Raw genomic sequence first — 21,533 nt, 5'->3', positions numbered from 1 at the left:
CAAGGGTCAAAACATAGTTCCAACTTGAAAACCACCTCCAGGACCAGGCACCCTCAATGGGCTTTGGACTACAACTCCCAACCGGGCCTGCCAGCAGAAGGCAGGGGTGGTGGTGGAAACAGCCGTCCAAAAGGTCCAGCCAGCTCCAGAGGCGACCCAAGGCTGCTCTCCAACGGGGCGCTGCTCCAGGCATCTGAGTTGCCCAGTTCAAGGGAGCTGGCGGGACTAAGAACCGGGCTTCCTGAATTGCAGGGGTTGGACTAGATGAGGCTGGAGTGTCCTCTTCCAGGATTCCTCATCTGGAATGTCTCCCAAAACTGCCCCCCCTTTCACAAGGAGGTCTTTCCCCCCCCTGTGTCTTAAACTACCTTTTGACTGGCAACCATCTCCAATCTCCTTGCTGGACAATCCCAATCAAAGATGCATTAGATTCTCTGAAATCTACTCAGGAGTCCTGTAGTGATTTCATGCTCTTTATTGAAGCTTGCAAAACAGTGATTTAATTGCACCCCAAACCTCAGGCATTATAAATATACATTATTTACACAATTAGTCCCATCTGACTGGCTGATTCTGCTTCCCTTCTGGAGCCTGATTGCTCTTTTCCTGCAAGCCAATCAGGAATCCTACTTGCCTCCAAGCTTAGTACATAACCCCCCTCCCCTCTACATTCCCGTTGCGCCCAGAAGGTTAGCGTTCGTAGTCGTTGAGATATGCCGGTCACCTATGTATGCGTTGTGTGTCTCTGTAGGGGTTCCTGGTTCTGGCTCTTGTTCCAGGGCTGCCGGCTGTGACGGGGTCATTGGGTTGGACACTGCTGGTCCACTTGGTTGTGGTTCTGGTTCCTGTTGCTGCTCGGCCTCAGTCACTTCTGGACTTCCTAGTTCTGCCTCCCTTACCCGCTCCTCCTGCTCTATGGGCCTCACCCTTCTGCTATCCCCTTGGGATTCCTCTGTCCAGCCCTCCTTGCAGTTCCCCCCCAGGAACCATCGCAGCAATTGATCGCAGTGGCGGCGCCAAGCTTTCCCCCCTTCGTTAGCACCTCGTATGACACGGGGCCAGTCGCCCTGGTGACTGTGGGGGGTACCCATGCCAGGCCCTCCCCGAAGTTCTTTGCGTACACTGGGTCGCGGGGCTGGAAGGTCCGGGGGTTCCTACCTTCCCCCACTGCTGCCTCCTCATGGGCCCTGTTGGGGTGAAGGCAGTCCAGTCTTGTTGTGAGGCGCCAGCCCATGAGTAGTTCCGCTGGGCTCCGGCCATCATTGTGCTGGGGGTGCTATGCTGGACTAGGACAAATGCAGCTAGGAGATATTCCCAGTCCCCTTGTGTCATGTAGCGGAGGGTGTCCTTGGTGGTCCACACCATGCGCTCTGCTTGGCCATTGGTGGCGGGGTGGAACAGCACTGATCGTGCATGGCGGATGGCATTTTCTGTTGCAGAAGTCTGGAACTCCTGTGACCTGAATCATAGAATCCTAGAGTCAGTGTCCTTCTTGAATTGTGGTGCCCAGAACTGGACACAGTACTCCAGGTGAGGTCTGACCAGAGCAGAATACAGTGGCGCTATTACTTCCCTTGATCTAGATGCTATACTCCTATTGATGCAGCCCAGAATTGCATTGGCTTTTTTAGCTGCCGCGTCACACTGTTTGCTCATGTCAAGTTTGTGGTCAACCAAGACTCCTAGATCCTTTTCACATGTACTGCTCTCAAGCCAGGTGTCACCCATCTTGTATTTGTGCCTCTCATTTTTTTTGCCCAAGTGCAATACTTTACATTTCTCCCTGTTAAAGTTCATCTTGTTTGTCTTGGCCCAGTTCTCTAATCTGTCAAGGTCGTTTTGAAGCGTGATCCTGTCCTCTGAAATGCTGTTCCGTTGTTGGAGATGAGGGTGTCAGGGAGTCTGTGGGTTTTGAACAGCCTACATAGTACTCGGATGACTGCAGCCGTGGAAGTGGACGGTACCTGGACGACCTCCAGCCATTTGGAGTATGAGTCAACCACTACGAAGAATGTCCTTCCCTGGAAGGGGCCAGCGAAGTCCACATGCAGGTTGGACCACTGGCAACCTCTTGTCAAAGTGCACCAGGACTGAGTTCAAGACGAGATCTTTGACTGCTTGGAACGCAGCCTCATGGCACTGCCCCCACACCCACGGGGCCCGTGGCACTCCTTGCTCCACAAGCCAGTCTAATTCCTCGTCAATGTGGGGTTTTGAGGGCAAACGGGACCTGGTGGGCCTTGAACATGATGGGTCGTATGGCAGGGTCTAGTTGTAGGCCAATGGGGGGGGCAGTATATCATCCCAATGCCCCATCAAAAACCTCTGGAAACTCTTTGCACATGGCGTCCATGTGGGAACTGGTGCGGTTCACCCCGGTGATGGCTAGCCCCAGTGGCCCAAACCACACCAACCCCAGTAAGCTAACGTAGCGCCCCTTGACCACGATCAAGTCCAACTGCCACTTCTGCCCTCGATATTGTACATTGAAGGTTCCCACCCCCATCGTGGGGACCTTGCATTTGTGGAAGTCTCCCGGAGGGTGAATGGGGCTGGCCAAACTTGGAGCCGCCACTGAGACACAATTCCTTAATGTCCATGCCAAGATTATGGACAGGAGTGATCCTGTATCAAGCTCCAGGCGGCACGGGGCTGCCTCTATCTGTGCCTCGATGTAAATTTTGTCCGCATTAGAATGAGGCAACTGGTATACCTGACAGTCTGTGGTCTTCGCCGAGTTGCCTTGGTGTGTCAGACCACGGGGCCTGGGACTCTTGGGTCGGCCATCTGGTTTGAGGTGTCGGGCAGGGCAGGCACAGCACACCCGGGCGTTGTGTCCCACTTTTCTGCATTGTCGGCATTCTGCGTTGCGGAAATGGCAAGTCCTCTGCTCGTGGCTCTCCCTGCAACTTGCACAGTTCCCGTCTTCCGGACGAGGCTGTCGTGGTGGGCATGCAGCTTATGTGCGCTGCTGCACTCAGTGCACGTCCTCCCGGTAGGATTCTGAGTCGTCGGTGAGGTCCTCGTGGTGGATCCTCGTTTGGGATAACATGTTTGATTGGAATCCTTGTGCTGACCTCTTGGCAGCTTCAGTTGCTAAAGCCTCCTCTAGGGCAGCCTGGCGCGTCAGGTCCTTCTTGGCGTAGAGGCGCCACTGCAGCTTCTCGTCCCTCAGGCCGCCCACGAGGCAGTCACCAAGCATGTTCTCCAGCTCTGTGACGTTGCAGAGCCGAGCAGCCTGGCAAAGGGAGGTCACATACCTGGCTATGGTTTCTCCGGAGACCTGCCGCTTTGCCTAGAAGGCATTTCGACACGCTACTACTGAGGGTTGTTGCGAGAAGTGCCGTTCCATTATCGTGTCATAGGAAAAGGTTGCAATATTTGTGGGAGTGAGGAGGGCTCGGGCGATCTTGAACGTTTCTTCTCCACAGATGCTGAAGAAGGTTGCCCTCTTCTTGGCTGTGTCTCATGACGTCCTTTGCCTCCAGGAGGAACTGGAAGTGGGTGGCGTATCCTTCCCAGTCTCCTGAGGCCGGGCTGAATGGCATGAAGCGGTTGTCTGTAGCCATTCTGGGTCCTTGGGTCCTGGAGCTGTAGCCTGGATGCGCGGTGCGATGCTGTGTTGCCTGTGGCGGCTGTGTGCGGTGCACGGCAGATAGCTCAGCAGGATCCCACCTTCATCGCCAGTGAAATATATTCAGAGTCCTGTAGTGATTTCATGCTCTTTTTTGCAGCTTGTAAAACAGTGGTTTAATTGCCCCCCAAACCTCAGGCTTTTATCTACATTATTTACACAATGAGTCCCGTCTGATTGGCTGATTCTGATTCCCTCCTGGAGCCTGATTGGTCTTTTCCTGCAAGCCAATCAGTTGTTGCATTCTAGGATCCTACTTGCCTGTTGTTCTAGGATCCAAGCTTAGTACATAACAATCTCCTTCCTCCATGTCCCTAATTCTTAAATAGGGTTTATTTCAAAACAGGGTGGGGGGTAGAGATGGCTTAGTCTTCCAAAAAACCCATTATCCATTAGTTAGTAGACAAGCTTCCCAGTACAAGGAGAGGAAAGCAGACCTCTGAGCCCAGCCTGGCCCCCCACCAAATTCTGCCCGCATGCCTTGAGGCCCCAAGGTGGGCGGAGGAAGGCCTGGGGGGCAGCTGCTGGCTGGGACTTTGATTGGGGCAGGGTGGGGGCACAGGGAGAGGGAGACAGGAAGACCGGCCAGGGGGTGGCACTGGGGGGATTTATTCACATTGGTTTTCTACCCAAAAGCCACCCCCCGGCTGTGAGGAGGGTGGCGCCTCTTCCATGAATCCCTCTTCCACTCCCAGCCACTCCGCTCAACCCTTTGCTAAAATCCTGCTCTCCTCCCTCCTCTCAGTCTCAGAGGCTGGGCTTTCCGTCTCATCTCAAGAACCGCCAAAGCGCCTGCAATTGCCTCTTATCTCCCACCCAAACCATCCACATCAATCCTAAGCGTCTCCTGTTCTGATTTCCATTTTTTGTCTCCTTTTCCAGCTTTTCAGACTTCTCCTCCCTTCCTTTCATGGAGATATCTAGTGCTTCTGTTTTCTTTGTCAGTGTCTCTGCTTTAGTGGTCAAATTTGTCACCATTTCTATCAATTTGGGCTAATAGCTTCTCCAAATTTTCCTTCATCTTTGCAATAAGTATTCTTGCCGCTGTTGTGGCGTACATAAAGAATGTTCTGTCCTTCTTTGGCACCATTTGGCCGACTATGCCCAGGAGAAAGGCCTCTGGTTTCTTCAGAAAGGTATATTTAAATATCCTTTTCAGTCCATGATAAATCATCTCCCAGAAAGCCTTAATCCTTGGGCACATCCACCAAAGGTGAAAGAATGTACCTTCAGTTTCCTTACATTTCCAGCATTTATTATCGGGCAAATGGTAGATTTTTGCAAGCTTGACTGGTGTCATGTACCACCTGTATATCATTTTCATAATATTCTCTCTAAAGGTATTACATGCCGTAAACTTCATACCTGTGGTCCATAACCGTTCCCAGTCAGCCATCATTATGTTATGTCCAACATCTTGTGCCCATTTAATCATAGCAGATTTCACCGTTTCATCCTGTGTATTCCATTTCAACAGCAAGTTATACATCTTTGACAAAATCTTAGTTTTGGGTTCTAACAGTTCTGTTTCTAATTTTGATTTTTCCACCTGGAAGCCAATTTTCTTGTCCAAATTATATGCCTCCATTATCTGATAATAATGAAGCCAGTCTCGCACTTTGTTTTTTAATTTCTCAAAACTCTGCAATTTCAGGCTATCTCCCTCTTGTTCCAAAATTTCCCAATATTTCGGCCATCTGACCTCCATATTAAGCTTATTCTGAGCTTTCGCTTCCATCGGTGACAGCCAATTCTCTTTAAGGGGCTGAGTAGAAGAAATGTTTTCCTTCAAAAAGAAACAAACTTGTCCAAATGTGTCCTGATTTTGGCTTTTTCAGCCAGCTCTCAGTCTTTCTAAAAGGTCCAATTTTTTAAAAAAGAGCTTTAAAAATGAGACCAGACTTTCATAACTCCCTCCGATCACACTCTTGGCATTGATATGATTCCTCCCCTGTATGCATTCTTTGATGAAATGAGATTTCCTTTTTGACTGAAGCTCTTTCCACATTCCTAACATGGATCTGACTTCTCTGCTATGTGTAATTTTTGATGGGCATTGAGACCTACTTTCCTGGTGAAGCTCTTTCCACATTCCAGGCACTGAAAGGGGTTTTCTCCTGTATGAATTCTTTGATGGGAAGTGAAACTTATTTTCCAGGTGAAGCTCTTTCCACATTCCAAGCACTTGAAGGGTTTCTCCCCTGTATGAATTCTTTGATGGGAAGTGAGTGTGGAGCTGTTAATGAATCTCTTTCCACATTCCAAGCACTGATATGGTTTCTCCCCTGTATGGATTTTTTTATGGAAAGCAAAACTTTGTTTCCAGCTGAAACTCTTTCCACACTCCAAGCACTGATAGGGTTTCTCCCCTGTATGAATTCTTTGATGGGAAGTGAGATCGTAGCTGTGGTTGAAACTTTTCCCACATTCCATGCACTGATGGGGGTTATCCCCTGTATGAATCCTTTGATGGGAAATGAGCTTGGTCCTCTGACTGAAGCTCCTTCCACATTCCATGCACTGATAGGGTTTCTCCCCTGTATGAATTCTACGATGGGAAGTCAGACTATAGCTGTGACTGAAGCTCTTTCCACATGCAAAGCAGTGATATGGTTTCTCCCCTTTATGAATTCTTTGATGGACAGTGAGACTTTCTTTCCTGGTGAAGCTCTTTCCACATTCCAAGCACTGATAGGGTTTCTCCCCTGTATGAATCCTTTCATGGGAAGTGAGCTTGGCTCTCTTACTGAAGCTCTTTCCACATTCCACACACTGATAAGGTTTTCCCCCTGTATGAATTCTACGATGGGAAGTGAAACTGCTCTTTTGACTGAAGCTCTTTCCACATTCCATGCACTGATAGGGTTTCTCCACTGTATGAATCCTTTGATGGGAAGTGAGATGGGCCCTCAGATTGAAGCTCTTTCCACATTGCACACACTGATAGGGTTTTTCTCCTGTGTGAATTCTTTGATGGGAAGTGAAACTGCTCTTTTGACTGAAGCTCTTTCCACATTCCAAGCACTGATAGGGTTTCTCCCCTGTATGAATTCTTTGATGGACAGTGAGACTTTCTTTCCTGGTGAAGCTCTTTCCACATTCCACACACTTACAGGGTTTATCCCCTGTATGAATCCTTTCACGGGAAGTGAGATGGGCACTCCGATTGAAGTTCTTTCCACATTCCACACACTGATAGGGTTTATCCCTTGTATTAATTCTACGATGGGAAGTGAGAGTATAGCTGTGACTAAAGCTCTTTCCACACGCAAAGCAGTGATAGGGTTTCTCTTTTGTATGAATTCTTTGATGGGTAGTGAAAATTATTTTCCTGGTGAATCTCTTTCCACATTCCAAGCACTGATACGGTTTCTCCCCTTTATGATTTCTCTGGTGGACAGTTAGACTTTCTTTCCAGGTGAAGCTCTTTCCACATTCCAAGCACTGATACGGTTTCTCCCCTTTATGATTTCTTTGATGAACAGTTAGACTTTCTTTCCTGGTGAAGCTCTTTCCACATTCCACACACTGATAGGGTTTCTCCCCTGTATGAATTCTTTGATGGGAAGTGAAACTGCTTTTTTGACTGAAGCTCTTTCCACATTCCATGCACTGATATGGTTTCTCCCCTGTATGAATTCTATGATGGGAAGTGAGGTGGGCCCTCTGACTGAAGCTCTTTCCACATTCCATGCACTGATATGGTTTCTCCCCTGTATGAATTCTATGATGGGAAGTGAAATGGGCACTCCGAGTGAAGCTCTTTCCACATTCCAAGCACTGATAGGGTTTCTCCCCTGTATGAATCCTTTGATGGGAAGTGAGCTTAGCCCTCTGATTGAAGCTCTTTCCGCATTCCAAGCACTGATAGGGTTTCTCCCCTGTATGAATCCTTTGATGGGAAGTGAGCTTAGCCCTCTGATTGAAGCTCTTTCCGCATTCCAAGCACTGAAAGGGTTTCTCCCCTGTATGAATCCTTTGATGTGCAGTGAGATGGGAGCCCTGACTGAAGCTCTTTCCACATTCCACGCAGTGATATGGTTTCTCTCCTGTATGAATTCTACGATGGGAAGTGAGATTGTGACTGTGACTGAAGCTCTTTCCACACTCCAAGCAATGATAGGGTTTCTCTTTTGTATGAATTCTTTGATGGGCAGCCAAACTCTGTTTCCAGGTGAAGCTTTTTCCACATTCCAAGCACTGATAGGGTTTCTTCTCAATGGGATTTCTTTGATGCGAAGCGGAATGGAAGCTCTGACTGAAGCTCTCTCCACAGTCTGAATCCTGATATGGCTCCACCACTCTGTGGATTTCTTTGTGGTCTCCCTTGTTCTTCATTTCCAATTCATCACCACCTGAAACTAAGAGGCAAATGGATTAGAGTCTCGGGAAGAAGTACAGTCTCAAATTATGAAACAATGCTAATTAATGCTTGGGACAGAGGAAGATCTGAAGGGAGTTAGATATTATAACATTCCTTTTGTTCTGTAAAAATATCTAGTTTCGTATACAAATCAAGTTGAATATTAAATGTTTTCTCTCTCATGTTTTTAAAAGTACAGCTTAACCTGGTAATGTCATTTTGTTCAAATTTAAATATGCATCTGTACCATCTTCATAAATAAAATGTGCTTTTATTGAAAAAGGTGGCCAATGCGGGAAAGTTCCCTGTTAAAATTAAGATATATTCAATATGCTAAGTTGTTCAGTATGCAATAATAAATCTAAACAAATTTTAAGAGCTGGAGAAATATTTGGGAACATTGACTCTGGACTGACTTGGTCATAGTCAGCTGCCTTGTGTTGGGCGATGTAAGAGCAGGGGAATAAAAATGGCAAACGTGAACTTCTTGTCATGTGACAAAGACACATGAGAGCAGAAGCAGCAAAGCAGGCTGGGAAGTGCTGGGACTGCACAATCATTTGGGCCTACTAAAGTTATTCAGGCCTAACTGCTAACTGTTGAGTCACTCTGACATGTGACTTAGCAGCCAGTTTCTCTGTGTGTTCTCTGAAAGATTTCAGTCAGCGTCAGTCTGCCTCAGTTGTGAGCAGAGTCAGTATGGAATCTCAGTCAACCTGTTTGGAACCATGTTGTTTATGAAGAAGTTTAACTCAGTAAAGCTCTTAATTCTTTAAAACTTTGCGTTACTAATTTACGTTTCGTGTCAGGTCATGGGGCCCAGTGTTTTATGGATGGCAAATTGCTAAAGCTGGAGAATCAGGGTGCTGTTGGTGAGGACCTCAAAGGGACTGAAGGTCCAGTGGTGAGGCCGTGTACCAAAGAAGCAGACCCGGTGCAGCAAGGAGCAGAAGCCACGTCAGCTCAGCAACCTGCGGTTTATTAATCTTGGCAACACTGCCCAGATGGAACATCTGAATGGTAAGAACTACCTGACTTGGGCTCTCAAGCTTGAACTGGTTCTAAAACGATAGAGTTTGGTCCTGTGTGGAAACTGGTTTGAATCCACAACCCTCTGAGAAGGAAAGTGAAGAAGATGATAGAGCCCGAGCGCACATTTTGTTGGCTCACCAATAGTCAGCATGGATTTCTGAAAAATAAGTCATGTCAGACTAACATGATCTCGTTTTTTGACAGAATTACAAGCCTGATGGATGAAGGGAACGCAGTGGATGTAGCCTACCTTGATTTCAGCAAGGCATTTGACAAGGTGCCCCATGATATTCTTGTAAAGAAGCTGGTAAAATGCAGTCTTGACTATGCTACCACTCAGTGGATTTGTAACTGGCTGACTGACCGAACCCAAAGGGTGCTCATCAATGGTTCCTCTTCATCCTGGAGAAGAGTGACTAGTGGGGTGCCACAGGGTTCTGTCTTGGGCCCGGTCTTATTCAACATCTTTATCAATGACATGGATGATGGACTCAAGGGCATCCTGATCAAATTTGCAGATGACACCAAACTGGGAGGGGTGGCTAACACCCCAGAGGACAGGATCACACTTCAAAACGACCTTGACAGATTAGAGAACTGGGCCAAAACAAACAAGATGAATTTTAACAGGGAGAAATGTAAAGTATTGCACTTGGGCAAAAAAAATGAGAGGCACAAATACAAGATGGGTGACACCTGGCTTGAGAGCAGTACATGTGAAAAGGATCTAGGAGTCTTGGTTGACCACAAACTTGACATGAGCCAACAGTGTGATGCGGCAGCTAAAAAAGCCAGTGCAATTCTGGGCTGCATCAATAGGAGTATAGCATCTAGAACAAGGGAAGTACCGTATTTTTCGCTCCATAAGACGCAGCAGACCATAAGACGCACCTAGTTTTTGGAAGAGGAAAACAAGGAAAAAAATATTCTGAATTTCAGATGCCAGAACAACAAGAGGGATTGCTGCGCAGTGAAAGCAGCGATCCCTCTTGCTGTTCTGGCTTCTGGGATAGCTGCGCAGCCTGCATTCGCTCCATAAGACGCACACACATTTCCCCTTACTTTTTAGGAGGGAAAAAGTGAGTTTTATAGAGCAAAAAATACGATAATAGTGCCACTGTATTCTGCTCTGGTCAGACCTCACCTGGAGTACTGTGTCCAGTTCTGGGCATCACAGTTCAAGGAGGACACTGACAAACTGGAACGTGTCCAGAGGAGGGCAACCAAAATGGTCAAAGGCCTGGAAACGATGCCTTATGAGGAACGGCTAAGGGAGCTGGGCATGTTTAGCCTGGAGAAGAGGAGGTTAAGGAGTGATATGATAGCCATGTTCAAATATATAAAAGGATGTCACCTAGAAGAGGGAGAGAGGTTGTTTTCTGCTGCTCCAGAGAAGCGGACACGGAGCAATGGATCCAAACTACAAGAAAGAAGATTCCACCTAAACATTAGGAAGAACTTCCTGACAGTAAGAGCTGTTCGACAGTGGAATTTGCTGCCAAGGAGTGTGGTGGAGTCTCCTACTTTGGAGGTCTTTAAGCAGAGGCTTGACAACCATATGTCAGGAGTGCTCTGATGGTGTTTGCTTCTTGGCAGGGGGTTGGACTCGATGGCCCTTGTGGTCTCTTCCAACTCTATGATTCTACATTGCAGAATTGGACTCTGCCAAACAATATTTGGATCGTCTACGTCAGATACACCTGTCTGACAGTGCTGGTTCAATAATTGGACTAACTGTTGGTTTCTGCTCTCTTCACTGTGCAGCAGAATGCTTGTCACAAGACAATGTTTACATTCCACAGTCAGAGTACTGTTGGGTTTTCCCACGGGAATGGGAAGCTGGATGTGACGTACACTGGTTTCCTGTTTTTCACTGTTACTCTCGGTGTTCGTTATTCCGAGGAGAAGGATGGTTGCTTCTCTGCTCCAGCAGAGGCAAGATGCATGTTTGTAATTTCTCAACAATGAACTGAAAATAAAGCAACATTAAGCATGTGGCACGTACTGTTCGTCATTCCGTTGTGCACAGGACTCTGCAATTTCAACACTAACTAGGAGACTGTATAGAACAGTGCTGCCTGAAGGCGGATGTTTAACTATACACCTCCAGACTTTGCACATGTTATTCCTCCAGTTGCAAAGGAGAGATAAAAGATTTCCAGACCTGGATCAAGTCTATATCCTGCTATCCTGTCTCTCACCAAGCTTTAATATTGTGATAGCCTCTTTTGAAAGCATAAGGCAAGAAGATTTATCAATGGCGTATGTAACAGCCCGTCTACAGGAGGAATCTGAAAAGCGCATGGAAAAGCTGAGTGAGAAGGCAGACCAGAGGAGTTTGCGTCACCCTGCTAACCAGAAACCCTGATGCTCAGGAGGAGATGGGACCGAAGAACACTCCACGGATCGTGCCATGTTGGCAAAGAAATGCTATTGGTGTGGGAAGCTCAGGTACATGAAGAAAGATTGCCACGTGAAATACCCAGGAAAAGCGAGCGATCCACGTGAAAAGTGGACGCATTTCGTCTCAGCCGCCGCAAGAAAAGAAAAATTCTCCAGACAGCTACATTTTGGACTCTAGCTCTGCTCTCAGCAATTTGCCAAAAGGCAAGGACAGCATTTGTCTTGCTGATGGGCGGCATTGCCCAATCTCAGGTATAGGTACATGTTATATGCCATGCCTAGATGCAGAACTGAGGGATGTATTGTTTGTTGAAGAACTAGAATTTTCTTTATTGTCAATTTCATGCCTTACAAATATTGGTTTTGAATTTATTTTTTAATAAGAAGCAGGGCAAGGAAACTGCTTCCAAAACAAGGGTGGATGGCTTGTACCCTTTACAGCACTCTCCGCCAAGTGATGGGGTCATAGAGAGACCTAAAGCTGGAAAAAAATGATGTGCTAATAACTGAACTATGTCAGCAAAACTCTAATTTCCCGCAACAACCTTGTAACAATCATTATTGTTACTACAGGACAACAAGAAGAAGATGATGAGGAAAACAATAAAGAGAAGATTGAACAGAACTGTGAATACTATCTGGACAGCACTGTGAACATTAAAGCAGCAGCAAGAGAGATGTTTGGATCCCTTTCTGAGCTTGAAGCATGGGTACCCCCAACAAAAATTTAAAAATTTGGCTGTGTAATTTGGTACTAATGTGATTTGATTGGTTTGTTAATAAAAATTATATTTTTTAAAAAAGGGAAAATGGAGTTGCAGAGAGACGTGTGGGTGTCATGCAAATTGTAAAGGACAGCTTGTTAACTGGTGCTGGATTGCAAAATGATGCAAAGCTCTGGGGAAAAGCTCTCCTGACTGCCAATTTTTTAGTGAACTGTATTTTCACTACTGCCACGGGTGCTATTCCCTACAGAATGCTTTTTGGGAAGGAACCGGATTACACAGGTTTACATGTGTGGGGGACTTGGGCTTCTGTTCATATCCCCAAGTCTCTGAGACGCAAAGGTGAGCCTAAAACCAGAGTGCTACGTTTCATTGGCTATCAGGGCTATTCTAGCAGGTCTTATCGTTTTGCTTTGGGATGTGGCCAAGTAGTCATTTCACAAAATGCTGAATTTGCTGAACAGGATAGGTGGGAACAAGTTCATGCCAATCCTAGTATTTTAATTCCTCTCTCAGGACAGCCACAGGAGCCTCTCAGGCAGCCACCTGCTGAGGAAAGGATAGGAAGTGGGGAAAATTTGCCCTCAGGCACTGACACTTTGCAAAGTGCCACAAGCAGTGAATCAGAGGAATCAGTGAATCAGTTGTGAGCAGTCAGTATGGAATCTCAGTCAACCTGTTTGGAACCATGTTGTTTATGAAGAAGTTTATTTTAACTCAGTAAAGCTCTTAATTCTTTAAAACTCTGCAGTATTAATTTACGCTGCGCGTCACTTCTATGTGATGAAAAAACTTTTTGTATTTTGAACAAATGTGTGTAGCAGCTGCCAAATTTAAATTTCTTTAGTGGCTAAAAATTTAATTACATCCAATTAATTAATTACAACCAATTTGGATGTTTTTTTAAATTCTCGACATCACAGAGTGCAGCAGAAACTTATCATGTAGGCATTAGTATCATTATTCAAGTTTCCTTACAGTGGCACCTCGGTTTACATAAGCTTCAGGTTACAGACTCCGCTGACCGAGAAATAGTAACTTGGGTTAAGAACTTTGCTTCAGGATGAGAACAGAAGTCATGCAGCAACAACGCAGCAGCAGGAGGCCCCATGCGCTAAAGTGGTGCTTCAGGTTAAGAACAGTTTCAGGTCAAGAACAGACGTTCAGAACGAATTAAGTTCTTAACCCGAAGTACCACTGTACTTAAATGTTACATTTTTGTGAGAAGTTACAGGGGATGAGGCAGGGGGCCTTCTCGATAGGGGCACCCACCCTGTGGAACGCCCTCCCATCAGATGTCAAGGAAATAACTATGCAACTTTTAGAGGACTTCTGAAGGCACCTCTGTATTGGGAAGTTTTTAATGTTTGATGTTTTATTATATTTGTTGGAAGTTGTCCAGAGTGGCTGGGGCCACCCAGTCAGATGGGGAAGGTAAAAATAATAAAATTATCATTATTGTTACTACAGGGTTCACTGCCTGAGATTCAAAAAGCCTGGCTCTTTTCTGGGATGGAGTTTGTTTGGTTCAGTCGTGGAATCTGTGCCATCTCCAATGTCAAGCGACTCTTTGGTCAACCAGAGAGAGACAGAAGCAAGAACAAAAGCAGGAAACTTGACTGAAGCTACTTCAACACCTGAAATCACTCTGAATCCTACATTTAAGAAGGCCTGGGCAGTTCAGACAGCCTGATCGTGGTTTTAAACGGCAGAACTGGAGGAAGAATATTCACAGGGAAAACAATCAATAGCCATCCACCCAAGGTTTGCTGTGGGAGTGTTAACATCCCAGGTGCTGTGGGTGGCGCTGTTGAGCCCCATTGAAATATCAGAGGTTCGTCACATAGAGAGATATCTTGCATTACAAAACAGATAGGATGATCCAATAGGGAGCCTTACCGAGAGAGTCCAAGATCCCACGATTCTCCTCCATGACTTCCTTATGGAGAGCTCTCTGGTCAGGATCCAGCAACGCCCACTCCTCGTCTGTGAAATGGACAGCCACATCTTCAAAGCACACTGGACCCTAACAGAACAGGAAAAAGGCTGTCCTCTTAGAGAACATTCACTTGGCTCTGTTGTGTTCTACAGCGGCCAGACTCCTCTCTGCCTTCCTCATCCCTCTCTCCTGCTGCAGCTTCTGCCTCGGAGTCTCGGCTGCTCTCTGCCACAGACTCCCTCTGCTCCCTGAGCCCTCTTCCCTCTCCAGCTTCAGACCCCTCCTCCTCCTCCTCCTCCCAGTCGGCTCCCTCTTCTCTGGCTCCTCCCACCATTCCTCTGCATCCAGCCAGTCTGCATCCAAGCAGTCCTTCCCCACAAGGCTCCTTCCCCCTACCTGATCTGGGTCCACAGCTGCTGCCTCCCCTCCACCACCATGGAAAGATGAAGGAGCAGGTCTTGGTGGCATCATTCCGTCACCTGGGAGAGACCAAGGTAAGTGGAAACCGTGAGCGCCTGCTTCTCTCAGAGGTGAAACAGTGCATCTCTCCGTACAGATGGGGCTTGTCCAAGTCTCCCCTGCTAGCTTCCGGTTCCGCTCTGCTTTAATGGAGGCAGCGGGAGATCGTTGGCAATGGAAAAACAAGGATGACTGAGGGTAATTCTCCTTGCAAGTTTCCCCCAGGGACAGGGGGGAACGGGCTTGACTCCCAGTTTGTCTTGGTACCAGGCTCCGGCTCCGGCATGGATTGCGGGAGGCAGGGAGGCGCTGAGTGCAAAAGCCCTTGGCCTGCCGAAAACCCTCCTTCGCTGCCATTAAGAAGCAGAGGTTCTCCTGCCAATTAGAGCTCAATTTGGACTAATGTACAGGCGTTGCTGGAAGAGATGAGCTCATAAACTGTGGAATTAAACCAGCTGCAAGGTCTTTAAGGTTTGAAGTTGAGAGTAGACTTCATTTGCTGCAAAAGACAGTGAGTGGGGGGAGGGGAGCCTATGGCTTATTTATATAAAGTTTTCTTCTCTGCATTTATGATTTGGCAGCCCGCCATTGAATACTGGTTGAAAATATCTATGTACAGGTGAGCAGGGATGAAACTGGATTGCAGAAATGGAATATAACATCAAATGGAACTGTGTGTGTAAAATGAATAAAGGAAAAAGGGAGGGAAGCTCTATTTTGCAAAATGTTTATGATGGAAAATTAGAGGTGACTCTTCCCCATCCTTTATTATATACAGACTGAACTGAATAATGCTAAAAGGATGTGGAATTTAATTTAATTGGATAAATGCGCATTTATCTTAGGCCAGACAGAGGGATGTAAGGAATCTGAAAGTTGTGCAGGAGCTGATAAGGTTCATTACTGAGTCATTTGCAGTTCTGACCGATCCCTCTCCTTCCCAGGCGGAGAAGAAAAATGGCCAAAACTGATCATTTATTGGGACAGTGTGATTTTTGCAGCTGCTGTTAAAGTTGCCAAACAATGAAGCACAGGACAGAGCGATGGAGAATTTCTGAAACCACAATGGGATATTAGCTCCGTCCAAGGAATGATGGAGAACAGCAACAACCAGGAAAAGAGAGACAGAACATTTTACAAGGAAGGAGAAAAACATCACGAACAGAAAGATTGCCACACACGGGAAGAGTAAGGATATCGCTGGAGTGCCTCACTTGTAGTTTTATATATTTTTTGATATTTCAATACGAATGGAAGTCATTAATATTGCAGTTGTTGTATAAAGGATTGTTATCTTGACAGGAGTGTAATTGAAATTAATAAGATTTTGGAATGCAGAAATCAAGAAAATCATCAAACCATCGGTTTTAGCATGCGGGGGGGGGTGGGCCACCTATATTATATAATTTGGTATCTTAAAGATTGGTATTAGTAATTGTATTGTAATTTCACATTGTTATAATAAGGCTATTATTGGACTGTAATTGTGAACTAATCAAATTAATATCGGAAACGTCTCCCCTGCTGAGTACATTTGGACATTTGTACCCATTTCATATAATAGTTGTGCAAAAATACATCTCTCCCCCCCCCCCGAGCTCTGGGCTCCAGGTGTCTTCCCCCAAAAGATGCAAAGAACTCAGAGATTAGTTTCAAAACCAAGAGAATGTGACAAAACGGGGGAGAAAACACTCCTTCCTCCTTACCCAGAGGCCTCACTCTGGCATCCAACGGAGTCTTCTCTGCCTCAGAAGAATCAAGACCCATTTCTGCCAAAAGGTCCTTCCTCTGAAAGAGCAACAAGGATTCAAAACAGAGAATGGGGAGAAGGGTTAGAGAAGGAATGGCAGAGGCAAGCGCTTTCGGGGGACAGAGGTGAAAGCTGCTTCCTGCTTCTGCTAGACTGGTGTCTGGGGTTGGCTGCCAGGACCATGAAACATTGGTCCTCAAGGATCTTCACTGGCTCCCAGAACGTTTCCCAGCACAATTCAAAGCCCTAAACGGCCTCAAAGGCCCAGTATACCCAAAGGAGCGTCTCCATGAACTGAGGTCCAGTTCGGAGGGTCTTCTGCTGATTCCCTCACTGTGACAAGTGAAGTTACAGGGAACCAGGCAGAAGACCTTCTCCACAGTGGCCCCCACCCTGGGGAATGCCCTCCCATCAGGTGAGAAGGAGATAAAAAACTGCGTAACTTTTAGAAGACATCTGATGTCTTCTTATGCTTTTATATGTGCTGGAAGGCACCCAGCCACAAGTGTGATAAATAATAATAATAATAATAATAATAATAATAATAATATGCTTTCCAAAAAAGGAGGGGCCATTAGGAAATGATTTGGGAATACTCTCCCTCCTCTTTGGAGCCCCTTGGGAATATCCAGAGGAAAGTCTCTCTCACCTGCTGCTCTGCCTGCTTCCTCTCCTCTGCCTGACTCAGGAGGAAACCTTCGGCCAGGGCCACCGCCTGGGAACTGGTCTCCACTCCGCATTCCCTCACCCAGTTCTCCATCTCCAGAGGAAGGACAGCCAGGAACTGCTCCAAGATCACCAGGTCCAGCATCTCAGCTTTTGTGTGCCTTTCTGGCTTCAGCCACTGATGGTCAAGATGGTAGAACTGGCTGCAAACCTCTCGGGGTCCTTTGGCCTCCTGGTAGCAGAACTGCCTGAGCTGCTGGCTCTGCACCTCTGAGCAAGGGGTGTCCTCCTCACCCAGTTCCTTCTTCACGGAGTTTTCCCAGAATCCCCCACTGCTCCCCGTTTCCATGGCATGGCCTCTTCCTGCTTCAGGGCCAGCTGAGTCTTGCTCATCCATCTGGGCTCTCCGGAAGTCTCCAAGAGATCGGAAGGAGCCCCTTGGTCCTCTGCCAAGTTCTGTGTGTCCTAATGCAAGGTGCAGCGAATCCTACGAATCAAACACATTCTTCTATTGTAAGATCAAAGCACAGCCAAGAGAAGAAGAATGTTCCCTGAGCAAGTGTAGGGAGAGGAGGAGGAGGGAGAAGTCATAACTGTGAATGACAAGTTACAGATAGGTAGCCGTGTTGGTCTGTGTGTATCTGAAGAAGTGTGCATGCAAACGAAAGCTCATACCAAGAACTAACTTAGTTGGTCTTTAAGGTGCTACTGGAAGGCAACAGTGGGGGTCCCTCCCCACCCCACTTCATAGTCCAGAGCTTCGCCCCAACCCAGCCATATCTGCTTGGGTGGCTTGGTGAGCAGCAGGGCCCATGTCTAGCTCCAGCCACCGTCCCTTGGGGACTTCCTGCTCTGGATCCGAGGGGACGGTGGCAAGGCCCTCTGGGTGGAACTGCCCTGGAAGACGCCTCGGAAACTGGACTTTCCGTCAAATAAAGAATTAGGGAGGGGAAATGGCCGACATAAGGAGATTTAGTAATAGAGAGAGAAGGGAAGCTTCGTGGTGTTTCCCTCTTAATATACTTTTCTCTCATAATAATGTCCCTCTTAATATACTTCTCCCTCACAATAATGTCCCTCTTAATATCCTTCTCCCTCACAATAATGTCCCTCTTAATATCCTTCTCCCTCACAATAATGTCCCTCTTAATATACTTCTCCCTCACAATCATGTCCCTCTTAATGTCCTTCTCCCTCATAATAATGTCCCTCTTAATATCCTTCTCCCTCACAATAATGTCCCTCTTAATATACTTCTCCCTCACAATCATGTCCCTCTTAATGTCCTTCTCCCTCATAATAATGTCCCCCTTAATATCCTTCTCCCTCATAATTATGTCCCTCTTAATATCCTTCTCCCTCATAATAATGTCCCTCCTAATGTCCTTCTCCCTCATAATAATGTCCCTCTTAATATCCTTCTCCCTCATAATAATGTCCCCCTTAATATCCTTCTCCCTCATAATAATGTCCCTCTTAATATCCTTCTCCCTCACAATCATGTTCCTCTTAATATACTTCTCCCTCACAATAATGTCCCTCTTAATGCCCTTCTCCCTCCTAATAATGTCCCTCTTAATGTCCTTCTCCCTCAAAATCATGTCCCTCTTAATATCCCTCTCCCTCATAATAATGTCCCTCTTAATGTCCTTCTCCCTCATAATAATGTCCCTCTTAATATCCTTCTCCCTCACAATAATGTCCCTCTTAATGTCCTTCTCCCTCACAATCATGTCCCTCTTAATATACTCCTCCCTCACAATAATCTCCCTCTTAATGTCCTTCTCCCTCATAATAATGTCCCTCTTAATATCCTTCTCCCTCATAATAATGTCCCTCTTAATATCCTTCTCCCTCATAATAATGTCCCTCTTAATATCCTTCTCCCTCATAATAATGTCCCTCTTAATATCCTTCTCCCTCATAATAATGTCCCTCTTAATGTCCTTCTCCCTCATAATAATGTCCCTCTTAATATCCTTCTCCCTCACAATAATGTCCCTCTTAATGTCCTTCTCCCTCACAATCATGTCCCTCTTAATATACTCCTCCCTCACAATAATCTCCCTCTTAATGTCCTTCTCCCTCACAATCATGTCCCTCTTAATATCCTTCTCCCTCATAATAATGTCCCTCTTAATATCCTTCTCCCTCATAATAATGTCCCTCTTAATATCCTTCTCCCTCATAATAATGTCCCTCTTAATATCCTTCTCCTCATAATAATGTCCCTCTTAATATCCTTCTCCCTCATAATAATGTCCCTCTTAATATCCTTCTCCTCATAATAATGTCCCTCTTAATATCCTTCTCCCTCATAATAATGTCCCTCTTAATATCCTTCTCCCTCATAATAATGTCCCTCTTAATATCCTTCTCCCTCATAATAATGTCCCTCTTAATATCCTTCTCCCTCATAATTATGTCCCTCTTAATGTCCTTCTCCCTCACAATAATGTTCCTCCTAATATCCTTCTCCCTCATAATAATGTCCCTCTTAATGTCCTTCTCCCTCACAATAATGTCCCTCTTAATATCCTTCTCCCTCACAATCATCTCCCTCTTAATGTCCTTCTCCCTCATAATAATGTCCCTCTTAATATCCTTCTCCCTCATAATAATGTCCCTCTTAATATCCTTCTCCCTCATAATAATGTCCCTCTTAATATCCTTCTCCCTCATAATAATGTCCCTCTTAATATCCTTCTCCCTCACAATCATGTCCCTCTTAATATCCTTCTCCCTCATAATGTCCCTCTTAATATCCTTCTCCCTCATAATAATCTCCCTCTTAATGTCCTTCTCCCTCATAATAATGTCCCTCTTAATATCCTTCTCCCTCATAATAATGTCCCTCTTAATATCCTTCTCCCTCACAATCATGTCCCTCTTAATGTCCTTCTCCCTCATAATAATCTCCCTCTTAATATCCTTCTCCCTCACCATCATGTCCCTCTTAATGTCCTTCTCCCTCATAATAATGTCCCTCTTAATATCCTTCTCCCTCACAATAATGTCCCTCTTAATGTCCTTCTCCCTCATAAAAATGTCCCTCTTAATGTCCTTCTCCCTCACAATCATGTCCCTCTTAATATACTTCTCCCTCATAATAATGTCCCTCTTAATATCCTTCTCCCTCATAATAATCTCCCTCTTAATATCCTTCTCCCTCATAATAATGTCCCTCTTAATATCCTTCTCCCTCAAAATAATGTCCCTCTTAATGTCCTTCTCCCTCATATTATTTCCCTCTTAATATCCTTCTCCCTCACAATCATGTCCCTCTTAATGTCCTTCTCCCTCATAATAATCTCCCTCTTAATATCCTTCTCCCTCACCATCATGTCCCTCTTAATGTCCTTCTCCCTCATAATAATGTCCCTCTTAATATCCTTCTCCCTCATAATAATGTCCCTCTTAATATCCTTCTCCCTCACAATCATGTCCCTCTTAATATCCTTCTCCCTCACAATTATGTCCCTCTTAATATCCTTCTCCCTCACAATCATGTCCCTCTTAATATCCTTCTCCCTCACAATTATGTCCCTCTTAATGTCCTTCTCCCTCACAATCATGTCCCTCTTAATGTCCTTCTCCCTCATAATTATGTCCCTCTTAATATCCTTCTCCCTCATAATAATGTCCCTCTTAATATCCTTCTCCCTCATAATAATCTCCCTCTTAATATCCTTCTCCCTCATAATAATGTCCCTCTTAATATCCTTCTCCCTCATAATAATGTCCCTCTTAATATCCTTCTCCCTCATAATAATGTCCCTCTTAATGCCCTTCTCCCTCACAATCATGTCCCTCTTAATATCCTTCTCCCTCATAATAATGTCCCTCTTAATATCCTTCTCCCTCACAATTATGTCCCTCTTAATGTCCTTCTCCCTCACAATCATGTCCCTCTTAATATCCTTCTCCCTCACAATAATGTCCCTCTTAATATCCTTCTCCCTCACAATTATGTCCCTCTTAATATCCTTCTCCCTCACAATCATGTCCCTCTTAATATCCTTCTCCCTCATAATAATGTCCCTCTTAATATCCTTCTCCCTCACAATTATGTCCCTCTTAATCTCCTTCTCCCTCACAATCATGTCCCTCTTAATATCCTTCTCCCTCACAATAATGTCCCTCTTAATATCCTTCTCCCTCACAATTATGTCCCTCTTAATATCCTTCTCCCTCACAATCATGTCCCTCTTAATATCCTTCTCCCTCACAATTATGTCCCTCTTAATATACTTCTCCCTCACAATCATGTCCCTCTTAATATCCTTCTCCCTCATATTAATGTCCCTCTTAATATCCTTCTCCCTCATAATAATGTCCCTCTTAATATCCTTCTCCCTCATAATAATGTCCCTCTTAATGTCCTTCTCCCTCATAATAATGCCCCTCTTAATGTCCTTCTCCCTCACAATCATGTCCCTCTTAATGTCCTTCTCCCTCCTAATAATGTCCCTCTTAATGTCCTTCTCCCTCATAATAATGTCCCTCTTAATGTCCTTCTCCCTCATAATAATGTCCCTCTTAATGTCCTTCTCCCTCACAAT

The 21,533-nt window shown here is 45.6% G+C and overlaps 1 protein-coding gene across 2 annotated transcripts in view; it reads right to left on the bottom strand.

Annotated features, from left to right (window-relative positions):
• Window positions 1-5,510: 5,510 nt before the first annotated feature.
• The window catches only part of LOC309536739 (uncharacterized protein), a 77,379-nt gene continuing 61,356 nt past the window's right edge, over window positions 5,511-21,533 (bottom strand). Inside the window, exons 1-5 of one of the 2 annotated variants that reach the window (XM_082230982.1) lie at window positions 16,955-17,490; window positions 16,262-16,343; window positions 14,493-14,575; window positions 14,057-14,183; window positions 5,511-7,995 (exon numbers count right to left, since the gene is read on the bottom strand). In XM_082230982.1, coding sequence (XP_082087108.1) covers window positions 5,645-7,995; window positions 14,057-14,183; window positions 14,493-14,575; window positions 16,262-16,343; window positions 16,955-17,368 — 3,057 coding nt within the window. In that variant the 5' untranslated portion in view covers window positions 17,369-17,490 and the 3' untranslated portion in view covers window positions 5,511-5,644. Of the gene's footprint in view, window positions 7,996-14,056; window positions 14,184-14,492; window positions 14,576-16,261; window positions 16,344-16,954; window positions 17,491-21,533 lie in introns of those variants that run through there. The other variant, XM_082230983.1, reaches the window with a different exon arrangement.

This window comes from Podarcis vaucheri (assembly GCF_965113315.1).
Source record: "Podarcis vaucheri genome assembly, chromosome: 7".
NCBI classification, from domain to species: Eukaryota; Metazoa; Chordata; class Lepidosauria; order Squamata; family Lacertidae; genus Podarcis; species Podarcis vaucheri.
This window is presented reverse-complemented; position numbering and strand designations above follow the sequence as displayed.